Source organism: Natator depressus, chromosome 11 (genome assembly GCF_965152275.1).
Source record: "Natator depressus isolate rNatDep1 chromosome 11, rNatDep2.hap1, whole genome shotgun sequence".
Lineage (NCBI taxonomy): Eukaryota > Metazoa > Chordata > Testudines > Cheloniidae > Natator > Natator depressus.
Window position 1 is genome coordinate 76,726,944 of NC_134244.1, and position 27,087 is coordinate 76,754,030.

The 27,087-nt window shown below is 58.2% G+C and overlaps 1 protein-coding gene across 1 annotated transcript; it reads left to right on the plus strand.

The window, feature by feature from the left end:
• The first annotated feature begins 252 nt into the window (after positions 1-252).
• Positions 253-27,087, plus strand: LSS (lanosterol synthase). The gene is made up of 22 exons (XM_074968212.1): positions 253-336; positions 1,000-1,168; positions 2,043-2,181; positions 3,161-3,269; positions 4,596-4,717; positions 5,373-5,469; positions 6,288-6,423; positions 8,534-8,642; positions 9,451-9,569; positions 10,086-10,183; positions 10,660-10,687; positions 12,423-12,479; positions 14,117-14,188; positions 15,724-15,774; positions 16,829-16,978; positions 21,178-21,274; positions 21,562-21,667; positions 22,234-22,299; positions 22,839-22,919; positions 23,454-23,624; positions 24,269-24,347; positions 26,145-27,087. The coding sequence occupies exons 1-22, from the start codon at positions 323-325 to the stop codon at positions 26,355-26,357; spliced, it is 2,283 nt and encodes a 760-aa protein (XP_074824313.1). The 5' UTR covers positions 253-322; the 3' UTR covers positions 26,358-27,087.

Here is a 27,087-nt window from a genome sequence, read left to right on the forward strand (position 1 = left end):
GGGGGCGGGTAGCAGTGTCCGGGAGGGGGGGGGGCCCTAGGGGCGTGGCTGCCGGCGCGGGCGCCTCCTGGGGGCCGGCTCGTGGGGCCGAGCGCGGTCTGGGGGGCGGGGGCGAGGCTGGCGGGCTGGGGGCGGGGCTGGGGCTGCGGGGGCGGGGCCGGGGCCGGGGGGCGGGGCTGGCGCTGCGGGCCCGGCCGGTCGCGGCTCGGGGCGGGGGCGGGGCCCGCCGCGATTGGCCGGCGCCGCGTGGGCCCACGTCTGCCGAGCCGGGGAGCCGCGCGCCGGGGGCCTGGGCCGCCAGAGGCTGCGGGGCGGCCGCGAGATGGGGCGCGAGACGTGAGTGTGCGCGGCGGGGGGGGGGCGCGTTTCTCTGCGAGAGCGCCTCTCTGTGTGTCCCTGGCCGGTGCTGTTGCTGCAGCCCAGTTGTAGCCTGTTTCTGTTCCGGCGGCTCCCGGAGCGGGCAGTCGGGCCGAGCCCTGTGCTCGGCGCTGTACGGCTGGGTGTCACGCTGTACAGCGCGGTGCCCGCAGTCACTGGTCCATGCAGTGCAGCCCCCCCCCCATGCAGTGCGGGCGGGGCCGGGGCTCCGAGGAGTTCGAGACATTTTAAAGCCATGAGCTGCCACACCCCTCCCAGCACGGCGGGAGGTGAGAGAGCGGCCACCCCTTTGCAGTGACCGGTCCCCATGGGCCGATGGGAGGCTCCCCATGAACTTGCTGCGAGGACAGGAGGGCAGCGTGGGGCGGGAAGGTGCCAGGAAGGGGGAGCGCTGTCAGAAGTGGCCCCCTGTACGGGCCCGGTTGAGGGCCTGTCAGGTGCTTGCCCCTTCATTCTTGTTTTGCAAAATCTGAGTGATGGCAGCCAGCGCGTGGCCCAGTGCAGAGCTCTCTGGCTTCTCCTGTCTACTGCGCGGCCCAGGGCACTGGCCGCCTGATGCTCAGAGCCAGCAGCGCTTGGTGATGCGCCTGGGGTTTTTCTGGTCCCCTGTGGTCTCTCCAGGTGTTTGCGGAGAAGGGGCGGCCCGTATAAAACAGAACCTGCCAGTGACCTCGCCCGCTGGCGACTGAGCAATGAAGAGGGGCGGCAGAGATGGCGCTATCTGGAGGCTGGCGAGGAATGTGAGCGAGAGCAGAGCGGGCTGGAGGCTCACAGCCTCGGCTTGGACACGGTGGGTGGCTGATCTTCACGCGCAGCGCAGCACTTGCCCAGGCTGGGAAGGGGGCACCCACCTGAACCCTATGCTCTTGTGGCTGGCCGTAATTCCCCTATTTCTGCCATTGTCTCCTGCCCCCAAATGCTGAGCTGTTGTCTCTGAAGCAAGGCTTCTTTTCAGTGACTGTCTTGGACTCATGTGCTTGATAATTCTACAGGGCAGGCACAGGTAATGCCGGCATCAGGGGCAGTATGCGCAACCCCATGCCAACCTGGTTGTATTGGTTACTGGGGAAGAGGGGAGGTGTCACAGCCCCCTGCAAGAGGGCATCGTACACACCTGGGACCAGAATCCCCTGGCTCCTCCATGCCTGGAGCCCTGGAATCTGGCCCATGAAAATATGGGGGGAGACTGTTTGCCCTGCTCTGTCCCTGCCTGCTGACCCATGCTGGGCTAGGCAGGCCTGGTCCTCTCTGCGGATAATGCACTGAATGACTCAGAAGGTGCTTCAAGGCAGCAAGCACCCTACTTGTATCCATGCTCCTCCTCTGCTCCCCTCCCATGCCCTCTTCATCCCTACGCGGGTGCCGCACAGTTGCTTGGTGCTGGATTTGGTGTCTGGTTGCTGGCGTTGCTACTAAGCATTGTGTGAAAGGCCAGTGCAGTGCAGGCCATGGGGGAGGTACACGTACCCGGATTACCCATGGGCCTGCGGTGCTGCCATATTCCCTAACATAGGGCACATGATTCCTCCCCTGCCCTTCCTGCACGAGCTAGTGCGGTGCTGGGAGCCTGCTGGTGTCTTGGCCGCTGACCATTCCTTGTGCACGAGCTGGAGCATTGCTCTTTTAATTTGTGTCTCTCCCCGCTCCTCTTCCTTTCTTTGCAGAGTAAGTTCTTCAAGGCCTTGCCCCAGGCCTGCACAGCTCAGGAAGCAGCGCTGAATGGGATGAAGTTTTACTCTGGCCTGCAGGCGGAGGATGGGCACTGGGCCGGTGACTATGGGGGGCCCCTCTTCCTGCTGCCAGGTACGGTGGATGAAAGGGCTGCGCCGTGTGCTCTGAGCGTCAGCACTTCCCTACAGAGTTACCTGCCTAGGGTTGGGATAGCGGGTGCCAAGCAGGGTCTGGCAGCGTTGCCAGGGTCTGTGGGGTCCGGGGCTCTTTGCTTAGCTGTCTGGGGGATGATTCAGGCTCAGACGCTGTCGCAGGCCCAGGCAGGGCAGCGTCTTGTTATTCCCCAGCGCACTGGGCACTAAACCTTTAGTGGTCAATTGTTTCCCCAGCCAGTGACCTAGGAAATGCCCCGGCTGCATTGCACTACAGTTAATCCCCAATGAACGTGTCTTTAATAATGAGCTGGCGTCTGTTGTGAAGCACCAAGAACTACCTAGCCAGTTAAATCCCCTGTCTGGTTTTGCTGAAAGTGTGTGTGTGTGTTGTGGGGGGTCCTTTGGTGCAGTTCTGACCCCAACAGCCTGTTCCACCGTCGGGGCTGAAACCGGGGTTGCTAGGGAAGGTCATGTGGTTGTTACAGGCTGATGTGCATGCTGTCTGAATGGCCCTGATGACACTTTTGGGTTCCAGCAGACGATGACCTTGGAGTCATTTAGCCTTGGGCTGCAGCTGCTCCCTGTTAGCTATAAGTGCAGTGCTTACTTGGGACTCCTAGCTACAGTGATTTCTTGTGTCCTGTGCTGACCATGAAGAGGACACATGCTTCTCTGAAAATAGAAAAGGAGGACTTGTGGCACCTTAGAGACTAACCAATTTATTTGAGCATAAGCTTTTCCACTTTATGCATCCGATGAAGTGAGCTGTAGCTCACGAAAGCTTATGCTCAAATAAATTGGTTAGTCTCTAAGGTGTCACAAGTACTCCTTTTCTTTTTGCGAACACAGACTAACACGGCTGCTGCTCTGAATGCTTCTCTGAGCCAACTAGAGTGTGCCAGTGGCTGAAATCGGGGGGTAGTTTGTCCTAAAGGGCGGACTGTTTTGTCCAACAGGTTTCCTGATCACTTGCCACGTTGCCAAGATCCCACTGCCAGAAGGGTACAGGAGGGAGATGGTGCGTTACCTGCGCTCGGTGCAGCTCCCTGATGGAGGCTGGGGCTTGTGAGTAGCAGAGAAGCTCCTTTCTTCTTTTTCTTGCTGCAATGGGCGGGTTGTGTGTTCCAGACCCGGTTGACCAGAGGAATGGTTCCTATCTGTCTGTCCCTGTACTAAACAGCCAGTGAAAATGGTATAGAAATCTCAGAAGCCCCTCGCAAGCACAAAAGCCGGTTCCATTCCTGAGATGTCTGCCTCGCGTGTTGTTAATCTACTCTAATACAGCCTTATATCTGAGACATTATTGCCAGGCATTAGGTCCTGCTCCACCTGCTTTGTGCTGCCCGTCACTAGCCCGCCCTGGGTCATGGCATTCCTGGGGGGGTGCAGAGCAGCTGTAGTGGCTCAAGGTGTGTTAGTGGGGTGGGCTGGCTGGGTCATTAAATACACTCAGGGAAGGAGGACACAGAAACAAGGGCGAGGGGAGCCTTCCAGCAGGCAGGGATGGACTGCCGGGAACTTTGCTGGGGTGGTGTCAGGGGCCGGCCTGCAGAGGCATTGTGGCTGTAGCCCTTGTTACGTGCATTCTGTCTTGGCTTCACTGGAGAAGAATGTCTTTCCCGTCTCTAGGAGGAGGGTCTGTGATCAGAGGCCTTGGTGAAAGGGAAAGAAATCATGGTAGAAACGGACGCTTGCACCGCCAGCTCTCCGCCACTGTCTAGGCAGGTTTCCCTATTCCAGCGAAGGAGAGAGGGACCCGGAGGAGCATTAGGAAATGAGGGAGAATGTTCAAAACTGGCTCATTTTCAGTGTGTCTCACCTTCAACCGATTAAACAAAATCACTGAAATCCCACCAGCCCTCAAGTTGGCCCCTGGGAGAAAAACACTCTGATTTCATTATCAAATCAAGCCCCACTTCATCAGCATTTCCAGCAACGCAACGGTGGGGGTTTCAAAGTACGTGGCGTTGGTGTCGCTCTGCTCCCCCTTGGCTTGACGAGAGCGCTTGCCCATGGCTTCAGCGGGGACAGGCTAGGCCATGGCTGAGTGCTTCTGAAGCTCCTGCCCCCGCCGCAGCATCCCGAGCTTGGCCTGGTGCTCCCTTACGTGTGGGAAATGGCTCGGAGCTCTGCTGAGTGCGAGACTGCTGGTGCTGCAGTGCCGTGGAGGCCAGCATGTGGCGTGACCAGAGCCCTTCTTCACCACGGGGAGACCTCTAGCGTGAGGGACCGGGAACATTTCCTTCCCTTTTCCCAGCAGCATGGCCCAGAGTGGTTAGTTTGCCCAGTTAGCTTTAATCCCCTGCTTAGGTTTGCCCCAGTAAAACCAGTCTCGGTTGATGGCACAAGCGCTCAGCCACGTCTGACTTCCCCGCTCTCTGTATGTGGCAGGCACGTGGAAGACAAATCGACAGTGTTTGGCACAGCACTCAACTACGTGTCCCTGAGGATCCTGGGAGTTGGGCCAGATGACCCTGACCTCGTGAGGGCTCGGATCAACCTCCACAGCAAAGGTCAGCACGTGGCTGGAGCTCTCTGACATCCTGTCCTCTCACCCCAGCAGTCATAGGGCTGGGACTGTTGAGAAGGACTTGCCCAGCTTCGAAGGGGTGAGTGGTAGGTGAGGGGACATGTTCCCAGAGTGGCGTGAGCCTTTGCAATGGCTTGTCCTCGGCTGCATGGCAGCGTGTGCGGTTCGCACATTAGTTTCTGCCCTGCCGCCCCTAGCTTCTCCTACAGTGCTTACCTTCTGGGGTGATGGTGAAACCTCAGCTCCTTCACCGGTTGCAAACACTTCCGTTTGGGAGGCACGTCCATCTCTGCAAATATCCGGTCCATCTCTCAGCAGTCGGTTGTGGGTTAAATCGCCATCTCCAGCACCCCTCACGTGGCTTAGCTTCACTAGGTGGCTCCATGACACGATGCTCAGTGCTCTCACCAGCTGCACCTTGCACAGAAAACGTGCCTTTCCCACATGTCGTTTCTGAATGGCTGTCTGTCGGTGTGCAGTGCCCTTTGTGTGCCTGCAACTGTCCAGGGCCCCTGGCCTGCCGCACGACCAAACCAGGATTCAGGAGCCTCTGTTCATGCCCTGTCACATGGTAAGGTCCGTGTCCCCAGGCCCTGTAGCTGCCATCAGAGCCCAGATCTGTGTCTGTGTCTCTCCAGGTGGTGCTGTGGGAATCCCGTCCTGGGGGAAGTTTTGGCTGGCCGTCTTGAATGTTTACAGCTGGGAGGGAATGAACACGCTGCTCCCTGAGCTGTGGTAGGTGCTATTCTGTATCTGCAGAGTGTATTGATTTTCAGTCCCAAGCTGCAGCCCCGTCCCCTCACAGCAGCACCTAGCAGAGAGCCCAACACTGAACACCAGGGACCCTGAGAGCAGTCTCCGGCCTGCACCAGTCCCCCATTCTCCTGCTCAGCCTGGGCCAGCAGGCTTCAGGCACAGAAACCAGGCACCATTCCTGCCAGGACCTGGAGCAGAGGGGATACGCTGGGGCGTGGGCTGATGCAGGAGGGATGTTCTGTTGATGACCTTCCCTCCCCCATCCAAGCTCGAGCTCCAGCCTTCCTGCCCTCTCTGCCAGCCTCCAGACCCACACGTTGTGCTTGCCTCAAATCCCTTCCTCCTGGGGCTGAGCCTGTGCTGGGTCCTGACATGGTTCCTCCCCATTTGGCATGCCATGGCTGTCCCCGTCCTGGAACTGGGAGTGCAGTGAATCAGATGCAGTCTGTTGGCAGAGGCCTCGCCCAGGATAACAGCCTCGCTGCGTTGCTGGGAGAGCCTGGAGCGCTCTCCTTGGGCTGGAGGAGACAGTCTCCTGGCTCCAAACGAGGGCTCCGGCTTCTCCTCCAGCTCCGCCGCACCCCAGGAGCATGGAGCAGTGATCGCCTGGGGTCTGCGCATTGTCCTGTAGGGCTGCTCTGACGCTGAGGCAGCAGCTGTCCTGGCCCCCGAGTGTCTCCTGGGCACATTACCCCTCTGACTGCCCCACAGCCCTGTCCTTAGCTGTGCCCGTGTCCCTGCGACCCTCCACTCCCCAACCCGCACCCTGCCGACAGCGTCCCTCTGTGGTGTGACAGGCTGCTCCCGAGCTGGATGCCAGCCCACCCCTCCACGCTCTGGTGTCACTGCCGCCAGGTGTACCTGCCGATGAGCTACTGCTACGCCATGCGCCTGACTGCCGGGGAGGATGAGCTTGTCCAGAGCCTCAGACAGGTAAACGAACTCCCTGAGCACCCACCCTGGGTAGCGGTGGCCTGGAGACCCTTCCTGCCGTGGCCCAGCTGTGTCTAGTCGCAAGGACCCGAATCGCCTCACTGGACCTGAATCGCAGGCCCTGCAGCACCTGGTGGTGCTTTGTTGGAGATCCCTGTGGGCTCGTTGTGTTGTGATGTGATCCCCACGTCGGTCCCTTGTTCCCCCATCCCACCAGAGCTTCTGGGTCTTCCCCTCTGCCTGGGCACTAACCACGATGGCCCTGCGCCATGTCCCAGCAGCCCCGTGTCTGACACCTCCGTTCCTCCTGCTGCCTCATCTCTGTTACCAAAGAGGAGCTCTGGGGTGGGAATCTCCCCTCGTTCTCTGTGGCGAAGACTTTGGCAGCCCTGCCACTCAGCGTCTCGTCCTCTCTGATTGTTCCGCTCACTCCCTGCCGCTCTAGCGGGGCCAGCGGCTCTCGCCAGCTTCTGGTTCTCCGAGACTTACAGAAGTTCCTATTTGTTGCTGGCCATTCCGGTTCCCTCTGAGCCTCCTTACGCCTTCCCTGTCACAGCTGATGCTTCTGTCTGTTGGCGTCGTGTGGGCTGCATTTCTGCTCCTTCAGGGGGTTGTTGCTTGACTGAGCCACGTGGCCCTTCCATGCTTTCCTTTTAGCTTAGGGCTGAGGTACGACTGGCCCATGCTGGGTTGGGCCCCTTGATGTCAGTATGTGGCCACTGGTGTGTTACTTCTGTGCAGCATCCCAGCTCTCGTTAGCGGACGGAAAGGCTCTGCCATCATACGTGTGGTAGTAACCTTCCAAACAGGAGCTGCATGGGACCGATGCCCTGCTGTCTGCATGACAGCCTGGAGGCCGAATCATCACGTTAAGGGACTGGTAGATCATCTCGTCAGGCTCCTGTATAATACAGGCCAGAGAACGTCACCCGGTTACTCCAGTCTGAGCCCAGCGATGTCTGGCTTCAGTACAGCGTGCCATCCAGAAAAGCAGCCAGTCGGGAGATGGAGAGTCTGCCAGTTCCCTTGGCAGCTCATTCCGGTGGTTGATCATCCTCGTTGTTCACTGTTCGGGCCTTATGGCTTCAGCTTCAGCCACTGGTTCTTGTTCTGCCTTTCTCTGCCCTTCGGTACCTGGTATCTTCTGCCTGTGAAGGTTCTTCTGCCCTGTGATCCAGTCACCTGCCAGTCTTATTTCTGATAATCAGTGGCCAGGACAGTCAGGGGGGGCCGGGAGTGCTCTCCTCAAATAGCCAGTGTAAGGCACCGCATTAATGCTCTTCCATTGCTGATAACCTTGGCTGATGGGAGGGGAGGGGTGGAGGGAGCCCTATGGGGCAGGAATTGGGGTGGGCTTTGGGGAAGGAAGGAGAGAGCTGGGAGGACAAGGTAGGAAGGAAAGCCAAGGGCAGAGTGTCTGGGGTTGTGCAGGGAGCAGACTTTCCCTGTGAATGCCGTGGCACGGTACTTGCCACACACTGGTTCACAATGCCTAAGGCCTGCACTTTCCAAAGGGAAGAGTGATATTTTGGGAGGCCATATTGGCCCCCCGGGAGGGGTCTGATTTGACAGAGCTGAGCCCTGCCCTCTGCAAATCAGACTTGGTGTCTCAGGCTGGGCACCTGACACCCCTAGGCCTGAAGGGGAGTTACGCCTTAGGGGGCCGTCGTCTTCCTGCCCACGGGGCTGTGGGAGACCTGCTGTGAATTGGAGGGGGGTGGAGTCCTGCACACAGGCCTCCAGCCAGAATTAAGTTGAAGTGTTAGCCCTCCCTACTGCCTGAGCATGCTCCAGCATGCTCCCCCTGTTCTGGGCTATGTGGGCCCTGGAGGCCCCCCACATCTGAAGGTGCTTTCTGCTCTTGTTAAGTCTCTTTAGCGAAGGGCGCTGGCAGCAGCTCCCACATGGGACCTTTCCTGGTGGCCGGTGTGGAGCCCGCAGAGCGGGCCAGGCAGCGCTGTCCTCCTTCCCTGGTGCTGCCCTGCGCACTCCATGCTGAACTCCCCCTGGCTGCTAATGCTGCCGTGCAGACAATTGCAGCCGTCTCATGGGTCTGCTCCCATGGCGCGCTAGTGACCGGCTGGCTAATCTCCTGCCTGCTCCCCGCCAGGAGCTGTACGTCCAGGACTACTCCAGCATTGACTGGCCGGCCCAGAGGAATAACGTGGCAGCCTGCGATCTCTACACCCCGCACAGCTGGCTTCTCACGCTCGCCAATGGTGAGTGGGGCACTGGCTGGGCCTGGCCAGGGCAGGGCGAGGGATAGCGGATGTGCAGGTTGTTTTCTGTCCCCACAGCCATGGGTCACTGACGGAGTTGAGAGCTGCCCCGTAGCCTTGCATCCGACCCCAGTGCAGCCCCCAAGCTTCCTGTCAGCCTTGCCCTGCCAGTGGGATCTCAGAGGGGCCAGGGGCAGAAGCTGGCAAGGCAGTAAATTACTAAGCCGGGAGGGAATGCATGTGCCTGACAAAGCAGTGTCCGCCTGGCTTCAGCATAGCGCCACAGTTACTGCCCTGCCCAGTGGGCGTGAGAGCAGTCTGCGTGCTGCCCTGGCCTGCTTGCGTCGGCCACGAGCCAGCAGCAGCCGCCTGGGCCCAGCAGGTGGAAGAGGCGCAGGGCTCTGTGCTGATTGCCGCTGGAGGAGGCTGAACCCAGGGCCATCCTGAGTGTCTGGTGCCACTGGTGCCAAATCAGGGCTCGCAGAACAGCGCCGAGGCTCTGAGTCCCGTGCGGCCTGTGTGCTGGGGCACTGAGTGAATCTTAATTCCTCAGGCTCTGTCCCCCATTCAGCAGCTTCCCCCTTCCCTCTGGCCCTGTATCGGGCTGAGCAGCAGTGAGACGCCCAGGGTTTAGTCCAGGTGTGGAGTGTTCTGGGGCTTGTGCCCTGCTCCCCCCAGAGCCTTGGCCAGCCAGGGAAGGGGTGGGGTGAGCTCTCTGGGGCTCGGGGCCAGGCCCTGCTTGCACAGGAGCTGGGACCATGCAGCTGGTAAGAGTTTCCTTATTGTGTCTCTCTCGTTCCCGTCTCAGCTATCCTGAACGTATACGAAGCCCACCACAGTGCTCGGCTGAGGCAGCGAGCCATCGCGGAGCTGTACGACCACATCAAGGCTGATGACAGATTCACCAAGGCCATCAGCATTGGCCCGGTAGGCTGCTCGTTACCGCTCCCAACGACTAAACGGAGCTGGCTCCGATTCCTGCCCAGGCGTGGGAGAGACCGGCCTGGGACTCCCCGGCTCTGCACAGATGCCCTGGCATGGAACCATAGCAAGCAGCAATCCAGGCTGGCTCCGGGCCTGTGGTGCTGGGCGCTGCACACAGGAGAGTTCCCAGTAGATGACTAGGGGCGTGAGCAGCCGCCTGTTCATTGTCCAGTGGCAGTGGAGGGAGGGCATGCCAGCTGTCCCCCTCTGCGGAGTCTTCTGGGAACAGCTGCGGGGTGTGGAGTCAGCTGGTGGAAGGCCCTGGCTGGAGAGTGATCTCCTGCACTGTGATGGGGAACAGACGTGGGGGTGCCAAGGGGTCCATTCTGTGGCCAGAGCCCCATGTAGACGTGCTCGCTCACCTGCAGACAGCCCCCAGCCTGGGGTTTGCTCCTGTGGCTGGCCACAAGGTCAGGTCGGCTGTGCTCTGCAGGGGAGTGACGCCTTCTCTCTCGGCAGATTTCCAAGACCATTAACATGCTGGTTCGCTGGTACGTGGAGGGGGAGAGCTCTCCAGCCTTCCAGGAGCATGTCTCCAGGATTCCTGATTACCTCTGGTAAGGCCAGGGCCATGCACCTCCCCAGCCCCGAAGACCGTGCAGGGCTCTGCTAGAGAGAGCCCCGCTGTCCTGCGCAGGAGTCCCCAGGCCCTAGCAGGGAACCCGCTGCCCAGCCCTGCCGTGGGGGACCCCACTCTGCTCCCAGGGCTACCCCGCTGCCTAGGCCCCAGGAGCAGGGAGCTCTCTGCAGGCAGCATGCGAACAGGGGGGTCCCGCACTGATCAGCAGCCAGCTCCAGACGCTGGCTTGTCATTAGCAAGTCCCACTCGCTCCAGTTCTCCCAGTCAGGTGGGGGCCAGAGGGCTGGGAAGGGGCCGGCCAGGGCCCCTGGGGAATCCGCTGAAAGACTGTCACTGAAGCCGAGTACTCCATGCCCCGGCAGCAGTGTTGTCAGACGCCGGGTGGTTGTGGGAGGTTGGGGACAGCACCGCGCTCCCCAGGCTGCTGCAATGATGTGCTCTCTCTCCATGCAGGCTGGGACTCGACGGCCTGAAGATGCAGGTACGGCGCTGTGGCCCTGGCAGCGAACGCAGGGACGCTGGGCGCGCTCTCGCTGCTGCTGAGACGGCTCGCAGGGCTGGGCAGGGATCCCTCATCCGGGGACCGAGCGTGTACTGCAGAGGGGGTCTCGCCAGGCTGCTCTGCCTCAGGGGATCTGCCACCCCTGCAATGTCTCCCTTTCCTGCCAGGCTGTTGATAGTCGCAGGACCAGCCCCGGTCCAGCTGTGTGGCTCGTGGCAGCCGCCTCTCCCATCCCTGCTCCTCCTCCTGGCTGAGGGTAGAAGGGATAGGTGTCGGGAGCAGTATGTGTTTCCTTGCTCTCAGGCAGCTGCTTCCCCTGCACCTCTGGGGGTTGTTCGGCACCCGTCATCCCGTGCCCAGCCCCTTTGCTCTGGCTTTCCGCCCCTGCCACACATTTATTGCTGTTGAGGTGGAGCCTAGGGGAGGAGCCCTGTCCTGTCCTGTCTCTGCTTGTGCGGTTCTGGCCCCCACGTTAGCGGGCAGCCCCACTCCTGCCTGTGCTGGGGGCTGGAACAGAGCACTAACGGCTGCTTGGCCTCTGCTGAGTGTCCAGCAAGGAAAGGGGCTGCGTGCTGCTCCCCCACGCCCTGGCCACGCAGGCCTGCTTCTCTGTCCCACCTCCTGCAGCTCAGTGTCTCCCAGGCAAATCTGCTTCTCCTGGGACAGTGGCGCATCCCCCAGACGCAGCTCTGCCACCTCCTTTCTACCCTGCCCCACAGCTCCCCTTGCCCCCAGCCAGCCACTCGCACTGCTGTCTGTCTGTGCAAACAAGGACTCTTCCTGGTGTCGTGGCCTGGTCCCGGCTGACAGAGCACTCACAGATCCGCCATGCAGGTGGTCTAGCAGTGCAGTGCTCCATCGAGACCACCTCCCAGCCTTCAGCTCCTCTGGGCTTGACTACCGCACCTGCCCTCTCTTGGGCTGCCCCACGGCCCAGCCCCGCAGAACCCAGCAGGACCCACAGGCTGCTGCCCAAGCCCCCCATGTGCCTGGAGCCCCGTCGGCCCATCCCAGTCCCCTCCTCGCGCTCCCCTCTGGGTTTGGGATCCATGGCCAAACTGACCTCATTCTGAACCCCTCTGTTGGCTTGCTGCAGCTTCTCTCCCCTTCCCTCCGGCCTCCTCTACCATGCGAGAGCCATGTTCCCTGCAGCTCCTTCCCTCTGGGCCAGCCTTCCTGGCTCTGCCTCGCTTCACATCTCGGCTCGGAGACCCTCTCCCCCGTGCCCGTGCCGATGGCTCGCGCTCTCCCTGCTGCTGGGGGCTCTCTCTCTTTTCCAGTCGCTGTGTGTGGGATGCAGCGTGCAGCCTAGGGTGCTGTATACACCAGCACTGGATTGGGTGAGGTGCCTGGAGCCATCCTGCACTGGGTCCACTGGGCTTGCAGGATCAGACCCTAAAATAGCTTTGGAGGGAAATTCTAACTCCCATCCCCCAAACCAAAAAACCCCATAACCCTGCTCCTGCTGCCCGTTTCTGCCCCAGTGGGTTCCCTTAGGCTGCAGCCCTCCCTGTGCACGAGGCCCATTGGTGCAGCGTGGCGGTACCCAGCCAGTGTGCCCTATAGCCTCCTCTGTCTGCGGGGCCCATGGGTACAGCGTGATGGCAGCCTGCAGGCAGCGTGGCAGCACTTGTGCAGCGTGTCCTGTAGGGGTGGGTGGGAAGCCTGGGGCGGATGGAAAAATTGCTTCTCAGTGCACGCTCTTCTGTTCCAGGGCACCAACGGATCCCAGCTCTGGGACACAGCGTTTGCCGTCCAAGCCTTCCTGGAGGTAATGTTTGCTGTTGTGCCAGCCTGCTGGCCGCCCCACAAGGGATGTGGGTCTCAGACAGGCACCATCCTGCACTTTCCTCAGTGCCATGGCTCTTGGGGGCCCAGCTCCTACAGTTTACACTCAACAGTAACACTAGAGAGAGGTTTCTACAGCCTCCGGTGTCAAGACCAGACGGAACTGTTACGATCATCGAGTCTGAGCCCCTGCATAGCATAGGCCAGAGAATGTCACCCTGAGCTCCCTGCACTGAGCCGGTAACCCAGGGGTGGCCAACCTGGGGCTCCGGAGCCATATGTGGCTCTTCAGAAGTTAATATGTGGCTCCTTGTACAGGCACCGACTCCGGGGCCCAGCACCAGCTTTCCAACATGCTGGGGGTTGCTCACTGCTCAACCCCTGGCTCTGCTCCAGACCCTGCCCCCATTCCACCCCTTCCTGCCCCCTCCCCTGAGCCTGCCGTGCCCTCGCTCCTTCCCCTTCCCTCCCAGAGCCTCCTGCATGCCACGAAACAGCTGATCGGGAGGGAGGGGAAGGCGCTGATCAGCGGGGCTGCTGGTGGGTGGGAGGTGCTGGGAGTGTGGGGGGTGGAGCTGATGGGGGCTGCTGACATATTGCTGGGGCTCCTTGGCAATGTACATTGGTAAATTCTGGCTCCTTCTCAGGCTCTGGTTGGCCACCCCTGCGGTAACCGGTGGCGCAGCCAGAGCGCAGCTGTTAGCGAGAGACCTGCAGGCTTGCGATCCCAAAGAGCTCCGAATGCACGCCAGGGGTGCGGAACAGCTAGTGCCCCGTAGCGTCGGGTGGACGCACCTGCGTACAAAGGCAGGTGTGTGCAGGTTTGCAGGCGGACTGGCCTTTGAACGCTGGGTGCGAGGCGTCATCGGAGGAAGGCTAGAATGTCGTGGGGCTCTGCGCGTGTCCCGGTAGTAAACACCCAGAGATGAGCAGCACTGTCTCGCCGCTTGGGAACCTGCACTTGGCCAGCTGCAGGGAGAAGCCACTATAGCTGTTCCATAGGCATGTGGCATGCTGCCAGCGATGGCCCCTGCAAATACTGTCCTAGCCCCCGTCAGGTGCAGGCACGTGGCCCCACGGCACTGGTGGGTAGGCCTTGACGTGCATATGGGCAGGGATCAAGGGGAGTTCCTGTTACCTCTTCCCTGCACGCGCAGTGTGTTCTCTTTGGGGCACTGGTACGAAGATGGGCCACATCGCACCAGCTGTGTAAAACCCGCCCAGGGCCCAGCGCGGCTCGGAGCCAGCAGCGGTGTTGGAATATAGAGACTGGGGTTTGACCGCTCCGAGCGCGCGATGGAGGTGTGTTGCTTGGCGTAGCTCCAGCGTTGGGCACTGCATTGCTGCTCTGCCAGTCGCTCAGAGCCTGAGAGTTCCTGTTCCTCGCCTGTACCAGCCAGTGCGAGATGAGCCACCCTAGTGCAGATCTGCTGGGTGAAACTCTGGTGCCCCGGAGTCCCTGGCTGGCCAGAGTGCTGTGTTTGACTCTTACCAGGGAGTGATTGTGCCGGGCACAGATTCCAGGAGATCTCTTCTCATTTGTTTTTCCCGAAGAACTAAGCTGATCACAGAACTGAGCAGTGACGTCTCTTTATTTTGTGTGTCTGCCTGCTTGTCTAGGCTGGCGCTCAGAATGACCCGGCATTCGCTTCTTGTCTGAGGCAGGCCCATGAGTTCCTCAAAATCACCCAGGTGAGCACTGAGTTGGGGTCGCAGATGTGGGGAGTCAGACTTCGGTAAGGCTGCAGTGTCCTCCCGTGCACGGAGCTGCTGCACAGCTTCCCGGCGTCCAGCCATGCGGCTCATCCCCTCCGTGCGCTGTAGGCGCGGGAGCTAGGGGCCGGGGGGTGGTGCAGCTCCCCCAGGTTTCACTGTGAAACGTGCGCTGGTGCTGTTGGAATGAAGCTAGCCTTACGTTGCAGTTCTCGAGAATTCCGGAGCTGTGCTGCCCCCCTGTGGAGGGAGCGGGAATTGTGTTTTTTCGCCTTGCGTTTGAACACACAGGGTTTACAGTTTCGTTAGCTGGCTTTCAGCACCCAGCGCCACTGGCCGTCCTAGGAGATATGGAGGGAAGGGGTTTGGTACCAGACCACGGTAGGGAGAGAGGCCCAGAGTCTCAAAGGTATTGAGATGCTTAACTCCATTTGGGGCTGGGGGTCAGAGTCCCGGGGCATTTTAAAGCAGCGTGGCAGGGAGGCGAATGCTGTGTGTCCCACAAGCTTGCGCAGCTCAGGGGCTTTTGTTGTCTGTCAAATGCACTAGTTTGCAGAGTCCTTTCTGTGCGCCCCTGTCGAATGTCGCTGGATCTGTAGGTTTCCTCCTTCTTACATTCCATGGGGCTTTTCTGTAGGGGCTGACCCAGCCGGGTTCTCTCTAGGTCCCGTTTCCAGAGCCCTGCTTCTGTCCCCCTGCAGCTCCAGTGAGAGTTCTCGCAGTGAGCTGTTCCCCACCCAGCCCTGGAGCCAGGGCGGGAAGTGCTGCAGGGCACGGTAGTGTGCTTCGTCCCTCTCAGGGAGGGAGACCCGCCTGCTCTTGGACACAGCTGGCACACGGGCCTGGCTGGCCCTGAGCTTCCTGTGACGTCCCTGCGCTGGTCCCGTTTCCCGGGGCTGCTCCCCAGGCGCTAGTGAACCTCCGCTGGTGTTCTCACCACTGCATCGTCCAGGCCTGTTCTAAGCAGGGCTGCCTGGCCCGGGGTCAGACCCCCGCAGCCGACGGCTCTCAGGCTGCCCTGTCCCTGGTGCTGGGCCCCGCGTGGCAGGGCAGCTTCATGGGAAGCTTGGTGCGGACTGAGCCATGGGGCCCTCTCAGGGCTCTGGGGGGTGAAGCACTGAAAACGAGTGGACGCACAGGGCCCTCTGCGGCCGGGCTGGGGGGAGAGCTCCAGGTGCCATGTGTGCTGACACAGCTGTGCCAGGGCAGCACCGGGGCATACTGCAATAGGTCAGCAGTGGAAGTCCCTTCTGCTCATCCCCCCACCCCAGCGCTAGAGTCTAGGGCCAGCCTTGGCCCTGGGCCGATCCAGGAAGACGTGGCACGGACAAGCACCAATCCCAGCCTGGCCTCTGGCGATCAGACTGTGGCAGCGCAGACAGGAGTACTCTGTGGGCGCGGCTGGCCTTGATCCCATGGCCATCGCCATAGCTGTGGGACCCCTGCCCTTTGCGGTGGGGCGTACGGGACCTCCTGCCGTTCCTCCTCACTGGTGCTCCTTGTATCTCCTGCAGATTCCGGATAACCCGCCCGACTACCAGAAATACTATCGCCAGATGAGCAAGGTACAGCTTGCCACAGGCCTGGATTTCCCTGGGATGATTCTCCCCTGTCGTTCCATGTTCGTTCCTCATGTGTCCGGCTGCCCCTAGCTCTGTTAGACTCAAAGCGGAGCTATCCTGTGATAGCATCAGAGGGAGGCTCTGGCCGCAGAGCGACTCTCTGGTGCCCGGAGGAGTCTGCGGCTGTGACTGTGATCCCAGGTGCCGAGGGGCTGGCAGTTAGACAGGCTGGGCCACCGCGCACACGCTCTGCCTGCTTGGAAGAAGGGCACGAGCTGGCGTTTACCTGGCGGTGCCCGTGGCATATGAAGCAGAACAGCAGGTGGCCTGGTGTCCGTATATGCGGGCGGGGCTTGGCCGATACACATCACATCGCAGCGGAGGGGCTCTGTAAGCCGAGGCCGATAGGGTGTGGGTGCAGGGGTGGCCGCCAGGCCAGTTGCCGTGGAAGGAGATGCGGCACAATCCCACTAAGGCCTGTTTGTGGCTGGGGCTGGGCAGCGTTGTTTTCTCCAGTGCGGTATTTTTTGGTGAGGGAGGCTGCCTCACCTGGGAAATTATGAGGGTCCCATATAACAGGCAAAGGGCAGCCAGACACAGCACGAGCTCCTGCCCCCAGACTCCTCCGCGGCAGCCCCCGCTGTGCCAGCTCTGGGCCTCACCTGCCCCAGGGGCTCCCGTTGGGCCCAGCTGCTCAGTGACTGTGACTGTCTGTGAGGACGCCTGTCCATGGCATGGGCTGGACTTCACCTGTCGCTGGCACTCTGCTTGGGGCCCAGACCTAGGTTTGGTCCCAGCCTCCAGCGTGAAAGCTATTGCAGTAACTCCTGGTGCCACCTCGCTGTTAAGGAGGGATTCCCCAGCCTCCTGCTGGACTCGGTCGGGGGGGATGGTTGTGAGCGTTCTCTCCCCAGTTCGTGTGCACAAGCGGAGCTGTAATGTGGGGTTGCATGAGGGGGCTCCACCTTCCCTTGGGCAGGGCAGGGCAGAGCGTGGCGGGGGAGTTGCCCTCGCTCTCCGTGCTCCTGGGGCTGAGTGCTGGTGCCTGACTCCCCAGGGCGGATTCCCCTTCAGCACCCGTGACTGCGGCTGGATCGTGGCTGACTGCACTGCGGAGGGGCTGAAGTCGGTGATGCTGCTGCAGGAGACGTGTCCCTTCATAGCAGAGCACGTCCCCACGGGGCGCCTCTTTGATGCTGTGAATGTGGTAAGAGGTGGCGGAGACCCAGTGGGGAGGGAGACCCTCCGAGTCAGCGCCACGTCTCTCGGAACAGCTTAAAACAAAATGGCTTCTGGGTGAGGGATCTTCTCCCCCTGTGGCCTCCGGCGTCCTGTGGCTGGACATACGACCTGCTGGGTTTGAGCCTGGGATCACATCTGGATGTGAGCTGGGCCTGGCTGGCATGAACCCCAGGAGGAGCCCCGGCAGGGCTGTTAGTGCAGGGCCTCTCGCTGCCAACGGGTGTCGCTCCCGAGTCCTGAGAGAGGAGCAGCGCATGCAGCCTGACAGGCCACGACCAGGTTGCCCTGGGTGCGGGAGAGAGCGCAGAGCTGTTCTCAGTCCCTGCAGGGGTGCGTGGAGTGACAGCGCAGCGCCTTTCCCCGGGCGGGCAGGCTGCTCACAGCACAGACACCCTGGGCAGGGAGCTCATTCGCCCAGGTCTTGGGGAGCAGACGCGAGCGTCCCGAGCTGGCTCCAGGGCCTTGGAGACCAGGCGGCTATTCCGTGGGGAGGATAAAAGTGCCTCTGGCTCTGGGCAGCTCCTAGCAAAAGGGAAACGAAAAAAGAGGGAAGAAATGAGGCCTCATTTAGCACAAAATTGAGATGTTGAGAATAAAATCAAGGAGCCAAAGAACATGAAGAGAAAAAAATTCTTGAATTGCCTATGCACCAATGCTCAGGGCCCGGGTGGCAAACAAGAGGAATGGGAATTGCTCATCTATGAGCATAAATGTGATCTAGCTGGCATTACTGAAACCGGCTGGGACGAGTCTCACGACTGGAATGTTAAAATCGTTAACGTTAATCGTAATGTTAAATACGGCCTATTTAGCAAGGATCCAGTGGGCAGAAGGGGAGGGGAAGTGGCATCTGCATAAAAAATGGCATCACCTGTCCTGAGTCACCGATAACTCAGAAGCCAATGATCTCGAATGCTAATAGATCAATGTTCTGACAGACAGAGCACAAGTTGGTGTTTGCTACAGACCCCAAATCACACGAGGGGCCAGGATGACCGGACCCTTACGCACCTATCTACAGTGTGTAGGGGGAAAAGCTGTGTGATCGTGGGGAACTTCAGTCAGAGTGACACGCACTGGAGGGCTCATGCAGCCAGTACCAAAACATCCTTGGGATTTCAAAATCTCATTGACCGTTTCCTAACTCAAAAAGACACGCAAGAATTCTATGTTGGACCTCGTCTTGACAGATAAAGAGAAACTGATCACACAACTAAATATTAATGGTAGCTTAGGTACAAGTGATCATAACTTGATCACATGAGTAATGTGCAAACAGAATAAAGTGCAGACCAGAGGCATATATACTTGTTACTTTAAAAGGACCAATCTCACAAAGCTAAACAATTATGACCCAAATCAGCTGGGAGGAAGAATTTAATCAGAGAAAATGTGGATGATAACTGGGAATCGTTTAAGAACAATTCGATGTCCAAAAGCTACAATCCCACAATCAAGGAAGAAGGCGGTAGTGGATAACGAAACACCTGGATAAGAGGGGAAGTGAGGGCACCTATAAAAATAAGAAAACAATATATAACAAATGAAAGAAAAGGGAAGTTGAAACCTGATGCTAAGAATTGTAGAAAATGGATGTGGGAAACAAAGAGGCACAAGAAGAAATCTATGGCCTGCAGAGTTAAGGACAATAAGAAGGAGTTTTTTAAGATATTAAGAACAAAAGAATCCTGACAATGGTATTGGTCCATTACTAGATGAAAATGATAGAATGATCAGTAATAATGCAAAACAAAGCAGAAGTGTTCAATAAATATTTTTTATCTGTATTTGGGGAAAAGCCAGATGGTGTTGTCATTATCATATGATGATGATCTTTACATTCCACTAGTATCTCTGGAGGGTGTTACAGCAGCAACTAAAGTTAGACATTTTAAAATCAGCAGGTCCAGATAACTTGAATCCAAGAGTTTTAAAAGAGCTGGCTGAGAAGCTCACTGGACTGTAAATGTTGATTTTTCAATAAGCCTTGGAACATTGAGGACATTCCAAAAGACTGAAAGAAAACTAATGTTGTGCCAGTATTTGAAAAGGGTAAATAAAATATTTGAGTTAATTATAGGCCGGTCAGTGTGACATCAGTCCCTGGCAAGATAATGGAGCGGCTAAGGAACTCCATTAATAAAAAATTAAAGGAGGGTAATATAATTAATGCCAGTCACCATTGAGAATAAAATTAGAATAATCAAAAATTATTTATGGAAAATAGATCCTGTCCAGTTTGGTTGATAAAGGTAATAGTGTTGATGTAAGACTTAGACTTTTGTAAGATGTTTGATGTGGTACCACACAAAATTTGGTGAAAAAACTAGAACGATACAAAATTAACATGGTAAACATTAAATGGATTAAAAACTGGCTAACTGATGGGTTTCCAAATGTAATTGTAAACAGGGGATCGGCATCAATGCCGACTCCCTCAGGGAACAGATGGCCAGGATCCCCTGGGGGACTAACATGAAGGGGAAGGGAGTCCAGGAGAGCTGGCTGTATTTCAAGGAATCCCTGTTGAGGTTACAGGGACAAACCATCCCGATGAGTCGAAAGAATAGACACATGCTCTGGAATGGTGGTTGAAGCATAAAGGGACATACGTATCTTTAGTGCATCTGGCATGTAAATATCTTGCAATGCCAGCTACAACAGTGCCATGCAAATGCCTGTTCTTTCTTTCAGATGACGTAAATAAGAAACGGGCAACATTATCTCTTGCAAATTGTAACCAAACTTGTTTGTCAGAGCGATTGGCTGAACAAGAAATAGGACTGAGTGGACTTGTAGGCTCTAAAGTTTTACATTTTTATTTTTGAAAGCAATTTTTTTGTACATAATTCTACATTTGTAAGTTGCACTTTCATGATAAAGAGAGTGCACTACAGTGCTTGTATAAGGTGAATTGAAAAATACTCTCGTTTTTTACAGTGCAAATATTTGTAATAAAAAAATATAAAGTGAACACAGTACACTTTGTATTCTGTGTTGTACTTGAAATCAACATATTTGAAAATGTAGAAAACATCAAAAATATTTAAATAAATTCTATTCTATTATTGTATAACAGCACAATTAATTGCACGATTAAACACGATTAACTTTTTTAATCATGCAATTTAATCATGATTAATTTTTTTTTTAATCGCTTGATAGCCCTAAATTTTATAAGTGACCTGGCAGAGGACATAAAATCATCACTGATAAAATTTGCAGATAACACATAGATTGGGGGAGTGGTGAATAATGAAGAGAACAGGTCACTGATTCAGAGCGATATGGATCACTTGGTAAGCTGGATGGAAGCAAACTGCATTTTAATATGGCTCAATGTAAATGTATACATCTAGGAACAAAGAGTACAGGCCATACTTACAGGATGGGGGACTGTATCCTGGGAGGCAGGGACTCTGAAAAAGATTTGGGGGGCCTGCTGAAGAATCAGTTGAACAGGAGTTCCCAGTGCCAAGAGAGCTAATGGGATCCTGGGATCCATAAGCAGGGGAATCTCAAGTAGGAGGAGGGAGGTTATTTTATCTCTGTATTTGGCACCGGTGTGACCATTGCTGGAATCCCGTGCCCAGTTCTGGTGTCCAAAATCCTTCTTGGACTATGATAAACTGGGGGGGTCAGAGAAGAGCCACGAGAATTATTAAAGGATTAGAAGACCTGTCCCATAGATTGACCTCCTTGAGTCTATCACTGTTTAGTTTAACAACGTGAAGGTTAAGGGGTGACTTGAGTCCAGTCTAGAAGTACCTACATGGGAAACAAATATTTAATAATGGGCTGTTCGGTCTAGCACAGAAAGGTCTATCATGATCCAATGGCTGGAAGCTGAAGCCAGACAAATTGAGACTGGAAAGAGAGGGTATTTAAAATTTGGAACAACTCAAGGGTTGTGGTCAATTCGCCATCACTGGCCATTTTAAAATCAAGATTGGCTGTTTTTTAGAGGGTCTGCTGTCATTGGAAAAGACTTACTTTGGGGCTGGTCTCTGGCCTGTGCTATGAAGGTCAGGCCAGCCCTTCTGGCCTTGGGATCTAGGGTTCTGGAGAGGGATTGTGGGGGTCGTGGGGAGGGGGTTGATTTTTAGCAGGGAGTGAACAAGGCTGGTTTGGATTGTCAATCTCTTCCTTTCCATGTCCGGGCAGTTGTTGAGCATGAGGAATCCTGATGGAGGCTTCGCGACGTACGAAACCAAGAGGGGGGGCCGGCTGCTGGAGCTCCTGAACCCCTCGGAGGTGTTCGGTAAGGGTAGGCGCGATGTGCCTCTCTCCAGCTACTGTTGCTCGCACCGCGAGGGGAGGCAGGGCCAGGTCTGCTGGGAGTGCTGCCCAAGGCAGGCTCGGGGGGTCTCGGCCCAGTCACACAGCCAGTGCCCATCCCCAGAGACAGCCCCTCTGCACAGCTCCTTGGATGGGAGTGCACCGGGGAGGCAGGGCCCCTGTCAGCGCCTGGCATTGTCCTCGAGCTGCTTGCTGGCCACGAGTCCCTGTATGATGGGGATGCTCACTGCTGCTTCTCCTGTCTGGCAGGTGATATCATGATAGACTACTGCTATGTGGAGTGCACGTCGGCCGTCGTGCAGGCACTGAAGCACTTCCACGAGGCCTTCCCTGAGCACCGGGCCCAGGAGGTCAGGTAACAGGGAGAGGGAGCACCGAAGTGTCAGTTCAAAGCTTGCACCCTGGAGAGGTCAGTAAGTGGGGCCTGCTGGGATGAACCTGGCGCGGGCTCCGCCTGTATGCTCTGACCCGCAGGGCAGACCCTGCCGCACACAGCTCCGGGAACGAACCCGGTAACCGAACATGGCAGCTGCTGTCCCAGCGGGTGCCGCTGGTTGGGTGCACGCCCCTGGGACAGCCCTGCCCTGGGGTAGTGGGGGGCACCCTCCTTTCCTAGCTACCCTTTCAGAACAGCCCACCTGAGTACATCTGCTTCCTGTGTGAGGCCAGGATGTGTTTCATCTGCAGACCAGCTGGGAGGCCACTAGCAAACGTCCCGGGGTGGAGGTCCTGTCTCCATCTGAGCCCCCAGGGGCTGTGGAAGCTCAGTCCCGCTTGCAGCTTAAGGCCCTCGGGTGATCCTTTTAATAGGGGCCAGGCCCCCACTTCTCAGAGGGGATGTGAGCTCCCAAGGAGCCCCTGGGTCGGGCAGGCAGGAGGACAGACGATGCACACTAAGGAACCCCCTCTCCTCCTGTCTAGAGAGACGCTGCGCAAGGGCCTGGAGTACTGCTGCAGGCTGCAGAGAGCTGACGGCTCGTGGGAAGGGTGAGTGGCCACGGGCACCTCTCGTGCAGCAAACTCCCTGCTGCTCGGGGCAGGAGGCGGCTGGGGTGAGGGGAGAGGGGCTGGTGTCTGCACTCTTGGGCAACCCTCTCTCCCCTTTCCCTCTGGGTGTGCCAGGGTCTGGGGGACGGGGTGTGGGGGGCTGGCTCAGGGAGCCCACAGCAGTCCGGCCTGTTATGGTTGTGTCTAGGGTGCCGCTGCAGACCGGAGTCTGTGGCGCTGGGTGCTGTACAGTGAGTGACTAGCCCCCTTAGCTTGCGGACTAGAGACGAGCCAGACATGCAGCGACGTGGGATGGGATGTGACTCCTGGCCCGTGTGTGTGCGACAGCTCTAGTAAAGGCTCAGTGTAGCCTGAGGGGACAGCCGGAGGCGACAGGGTCCTCCCCATGGTCTGTGGCGGGGAGGGACTGTACTGAGAGGGGGGGACTTCCCATGCCCATCTGTGGTGCGGGGGGCCGGTGGTGTTTAGAGCCGCAGAGTGTTCTGCGCTGCCTGACGCCGGCGCTCTCCTCCCGTCAGGAGCTGGGGCGTGTGCTTTACCTACGGCACCTGGTTCGGACTGGAGGCCTTGGCCTGTCTGCAGCACACCTACGAGAACGGGTGAGTGTGGGAATCCGGCACGGCTCTGAGCGTGGCTCCCTGGCTGCCCGGGGCCTGAAGGGCATGGCCTGGAGGGGCTGGCGCCATCCCTGGAGCACGGGAGGTGCTGCATCACTCTGCTGGGAGAGGAGCTTGTTCAAACCCAGAGCAGCCTTCCCTGCCGGGCTCCTCTGTCCTGTCCTGTAGCCCTCCCGTCCTCCACTCACTGACAGTCACAGCCCTTGGGGCCTTGTCCCCAGCCCGTGGTCCCCTTGCTCCAGCTTGTTGGCCGCACGCAGCTGGGGGCTCTGGTGTTCAGAGCCAGCTTGTGCACTCGCCAGAGGAGCTCGCCTGGCCCTAGGCTGCTGCTCCCACCCCCGGGGCCAGGGCTTATCTCGGAGCCCCAGGCTCCTGCTAGAGCCTGACTGGCCCAGCTTCACACTGTCTCCTGCCCCTGCCTGCTCCACCAGCCCCTTCCCCCAAAGCCCCACGAGGCCGCCCTGGCTTAGGCCCTTTGCCCCCAGTGACTCCCACTGCTCTGCCTTGTCCCTTCAGAGCCGCATGCAGGGAGGTGAGCCAGGCCTGCCAGTTCCTGGTCTCCAAGCAGATGGAGGACGGTGGCTGGGGAGAGGACTTTGAGTCCTGCGAGCAGCGCAGATACGTGCAGAGCCCCACCTCCCAGATCCACAACACCTGCTGGGCCCTGCTGGGGCTCATGGCCGTCAGGTAGGAGCACCGACGCCGCTTCTCACGGCAGAACATCGCCCTCTTCACCCGCATTCACAGAGCACGGCCCTGCCAAGGAGCTTGGCACCGGGGCGCTGGCGTGGAAGCCTTCATTCGCGCCATGCCTGCCCCCTGCTGTGCTCTGCGGTGTCCTGGCCTGGGTAGCCCAGAACACACGCCCCAGCGATCGGGAGGCGCCCGTGCCAAGAGGGGTTAGCCAGTGACCGCTCCGATCCACGGGCTGGCTCTTGGTGCCGTCGTCACGCCACCGGCTTCCCCACAGCGAGCGTCCGGGCTCTGCCAGGCAGCAGCGCAGCCCAGAGCTGCCACCCCAGCCTTGGCACGGCCGGATGTGGCTGCTGTCGCAGGCCTGGCTTTAATGCCTGGTGCTTCCTCACCTGCTTGGTTGTCTGGGGCCTTTGGTGCCCACCCTGCCGGCCTGTGAATGACACAGAGGTGGGGGGTGTGTGGCCATAGTGTGAGTGCTGGGGGCTAGTGGGGAGAGGAGAAGAGCTTTCCTGTTCCCGCTGCGGTGCCGGGGAGGGAGAGTGGACAGCTCCGGCTGTGGCTGCGTGCGCTAGGGGTCGGGGGCTAGCATGCTATTCGGAGTCAGCCCCACTGACCTCAGCCCCTTTGCTTTGCAGATACCCAGATGTTGGGGTGCTGGAGAAGGGGATCAAGGCTTTGATTGACAAGCAGCTGCCCAATGGTGACTGGCCTCAGGTATGCAGCTCCTCTTTGCTCTCTCTAATGTGTCCAGCCCCTATCACTGCAGGCATTTCAGCCAGCCAGCCTTCTCCCTCTCGTCCCTCCCAGCTGTGGGAGAAGCAGGCTGACGACTCAAAGGGTTTTGCTGGGAGCTGTCAGTGAGGGGGAATCGCTGGTTGAGGATGGCTCCGTGGAATCGCTGAGCTTTGCATTTCGTTCCGGCCTGTGGTCTCTTCTGTCATGTGGCAGTGAGTTCCACAGTCCAGGTCCAGCTCCAGGGAGAACTGTCTCATGTATTGAAAAGCCTCCCTGTCTGGGTGAGCTGGTGGAATGCAGTTGTCAGGAGAAGTCATGGGTCTCAGGAGAAGGGACGATCTCCCTGGTGGAGAAGGTTTAAACAGCAGCTGGAGCCCTTGCCCTGGACTCTGTGAGAGGGGAGCAGGTACTGGGGTGACCTGTGGGGCAGAGCAGGGAGCTGCAGCATGTTGAACCAGCAGGAGCTGTTCAGAGCATGTCGGTCCATCCCTAGCTGCAGTAATGAGCTGTAGATCTCACAGAGAGGTGGGGGTGCCGGGATACACTCTGGGTGGGCCCTGCTTCTGATCAGTGCAGGCTTCGGGCTGAGGCCATGAGGTGAGGGGGCTTTTGCTGTCGTGGTTGCTTGGGGATCCAGGCACCATGCAGAGCCCAAAGCAGCCCAAGGCTGCAAAGCAGCGAAATGCTGTGGGAGCAGATGCCCTCGGCAGTGGGAGTGTCCCAGATGAGGCAGGGTCTCTGGCTGACCTCCCTCCTCTCCCTACCACGCTGCCCCTGGGCTCCGCTTTGCCAGCTGCCTGTCATCTCCCCGCTGTTCATGCTGGCAAACTAAAGAGCGCCCCAAGCCAACCCTGTGTGCCCTGTCTTCCCCTGCCAGCACTCGCCCTCCGCGTTATGTGGAGCTGGGGCCATTGTGGGGTTTGCTGCTTTGTGCACATGGAAGTAGCCTGTAAAATCCCTGGATGTGGATCCGTTTTGCATCCCAGTGGCTCACCATACCGCAGGGAACCCTGGGTGCAAGGACTGTGGGCAGGACGAGGCTTCTTCTATATATCTCTGGGGTATTCCCCCTTCGCTCAGGCCGCGTGGCTTTGTGTGACTCTACCTGACCCTTCCCAGGGCCCCGTGCCCTCGACTAGCGGAGCCCTGGATCCAGCTGGAACCAGGAACAGGGCAGGGCGCGGCTCATTTGCTGACCCCTGTTGTTCAGTGGCTGGAGGTGTACGGGGAGATGCGGGCACCGTGTGCTAAGGGGATGGGAGTGGATGGGCAAAGGGCTGCAGGGAAGCTCTGGGAGGTGGGGAGGTCTGACTGCCTGATTCTGGGGCCGGCCCCAGCACACGTTAGAGCAGCCCAAGGACTGTTTTAGTACATGGGGCTGGCCGCAATCCCATCCAGCAGCACGCTCCATCCGTGCCACGACCACGCCACATGCTGGAGGCTGCAAGAGCCTGTTAACGCTGGCTCTGTGCCAGGCAGGGCAGTCCCCACCTAGGCACTGCTGGCCAGTGTCTGGCCCCTAGGGGCCACCGGAGTGGGTGGGGAGCCTGGCCCTGGGTGTGTGCGGTGAGTCCTGCCTCAGCAGGAGTGAGCAGGAGGGCAGGGAGTGTATCCGTGTGCCGGGACATGTGGGAAACATGGGTGCATCAGTCATAACATGGCTGCTTGGCACAGTACCTGCAACAGACCTGTGAGAGTGCAAAGGGCTTGTGGGACTTCCCCTTGCTCGTGAGCACCCTGCCAATCCTGCCTCTTTCTGTCTCTCTCCTCTCGCAGGAGAACATCTCTGGAGTGTTCAACAAGTCCTGTGCAATCAGCTACACCTCCTACCGCAACGTCTTCCCCATCTGGGCCCTGGGGCGCTTTGCACGCCTGCACCCCGGCAGCAGCCTTGCTGGCAAGCTGCAGCCCAGGTCCTTGCACGGCGAAGAGGAGATCCTGGCTGGAGGGACGTGGGATGGGGTTCTGTTAGGGTCCCCCTCTGTCTGAGCCTTGGCAGGGGCAGTGAGTGTGTGGGCACTGGCTGGCTTATAGTCAAACATGCTGTACGGCTGGGGCCTGGCTTGAAGGGACCCCTCTTCCCGGCTCCCTTGTGTCACAAGGCTGTGCCGTGCAGGGCAGGTTGCTGTGGGGTGGGGCCTACCCGGGTGACCTCGAGCAGGTGTCTGCACTTCAAGCTGGAGGAGACGCCAGCGCTCGCTGAGACGGAGATCATGCCCTGACCCTGGGGTTCCCAAACCTCTTTCCCCGAGGCCCACCTGTGTAACTGCCATGGGCGCTGCCGCCCACTAGAAACGCTTCCTGAGGAGACCCGTTAATTTTAATTACTGCATCCATATAAACGATAACACTAGAAACGATGTGCTTGGTTCCTTTCCCTTGTGATCTCAGCTGGACATCCCGAGCAGCACTCACTCAGAGAAATGCCCCAGGGTCTCGGAAACCAAACCGGTCGGTAAAGCTACGCTTTAAACCCCGTGGAGAGCAAAATGTGGTGTTCTCACAAGGAAAACGCACTTCGGTATACAATGGAACAATAAGCAACACAACAATGGTAACACAACTGTTGAATAATTACACATTGTGTTCTTTTGATTTTAAAACAAAATAGTTGGCCAACTTAGCACACAATATTGTGTTTTCTATTTTTTTTTTTTTTAGTGTAAAATCTGAATGTTTACGGTGTGTAAGTAAAGACCCAGCTCAGCTCTCTACTAAT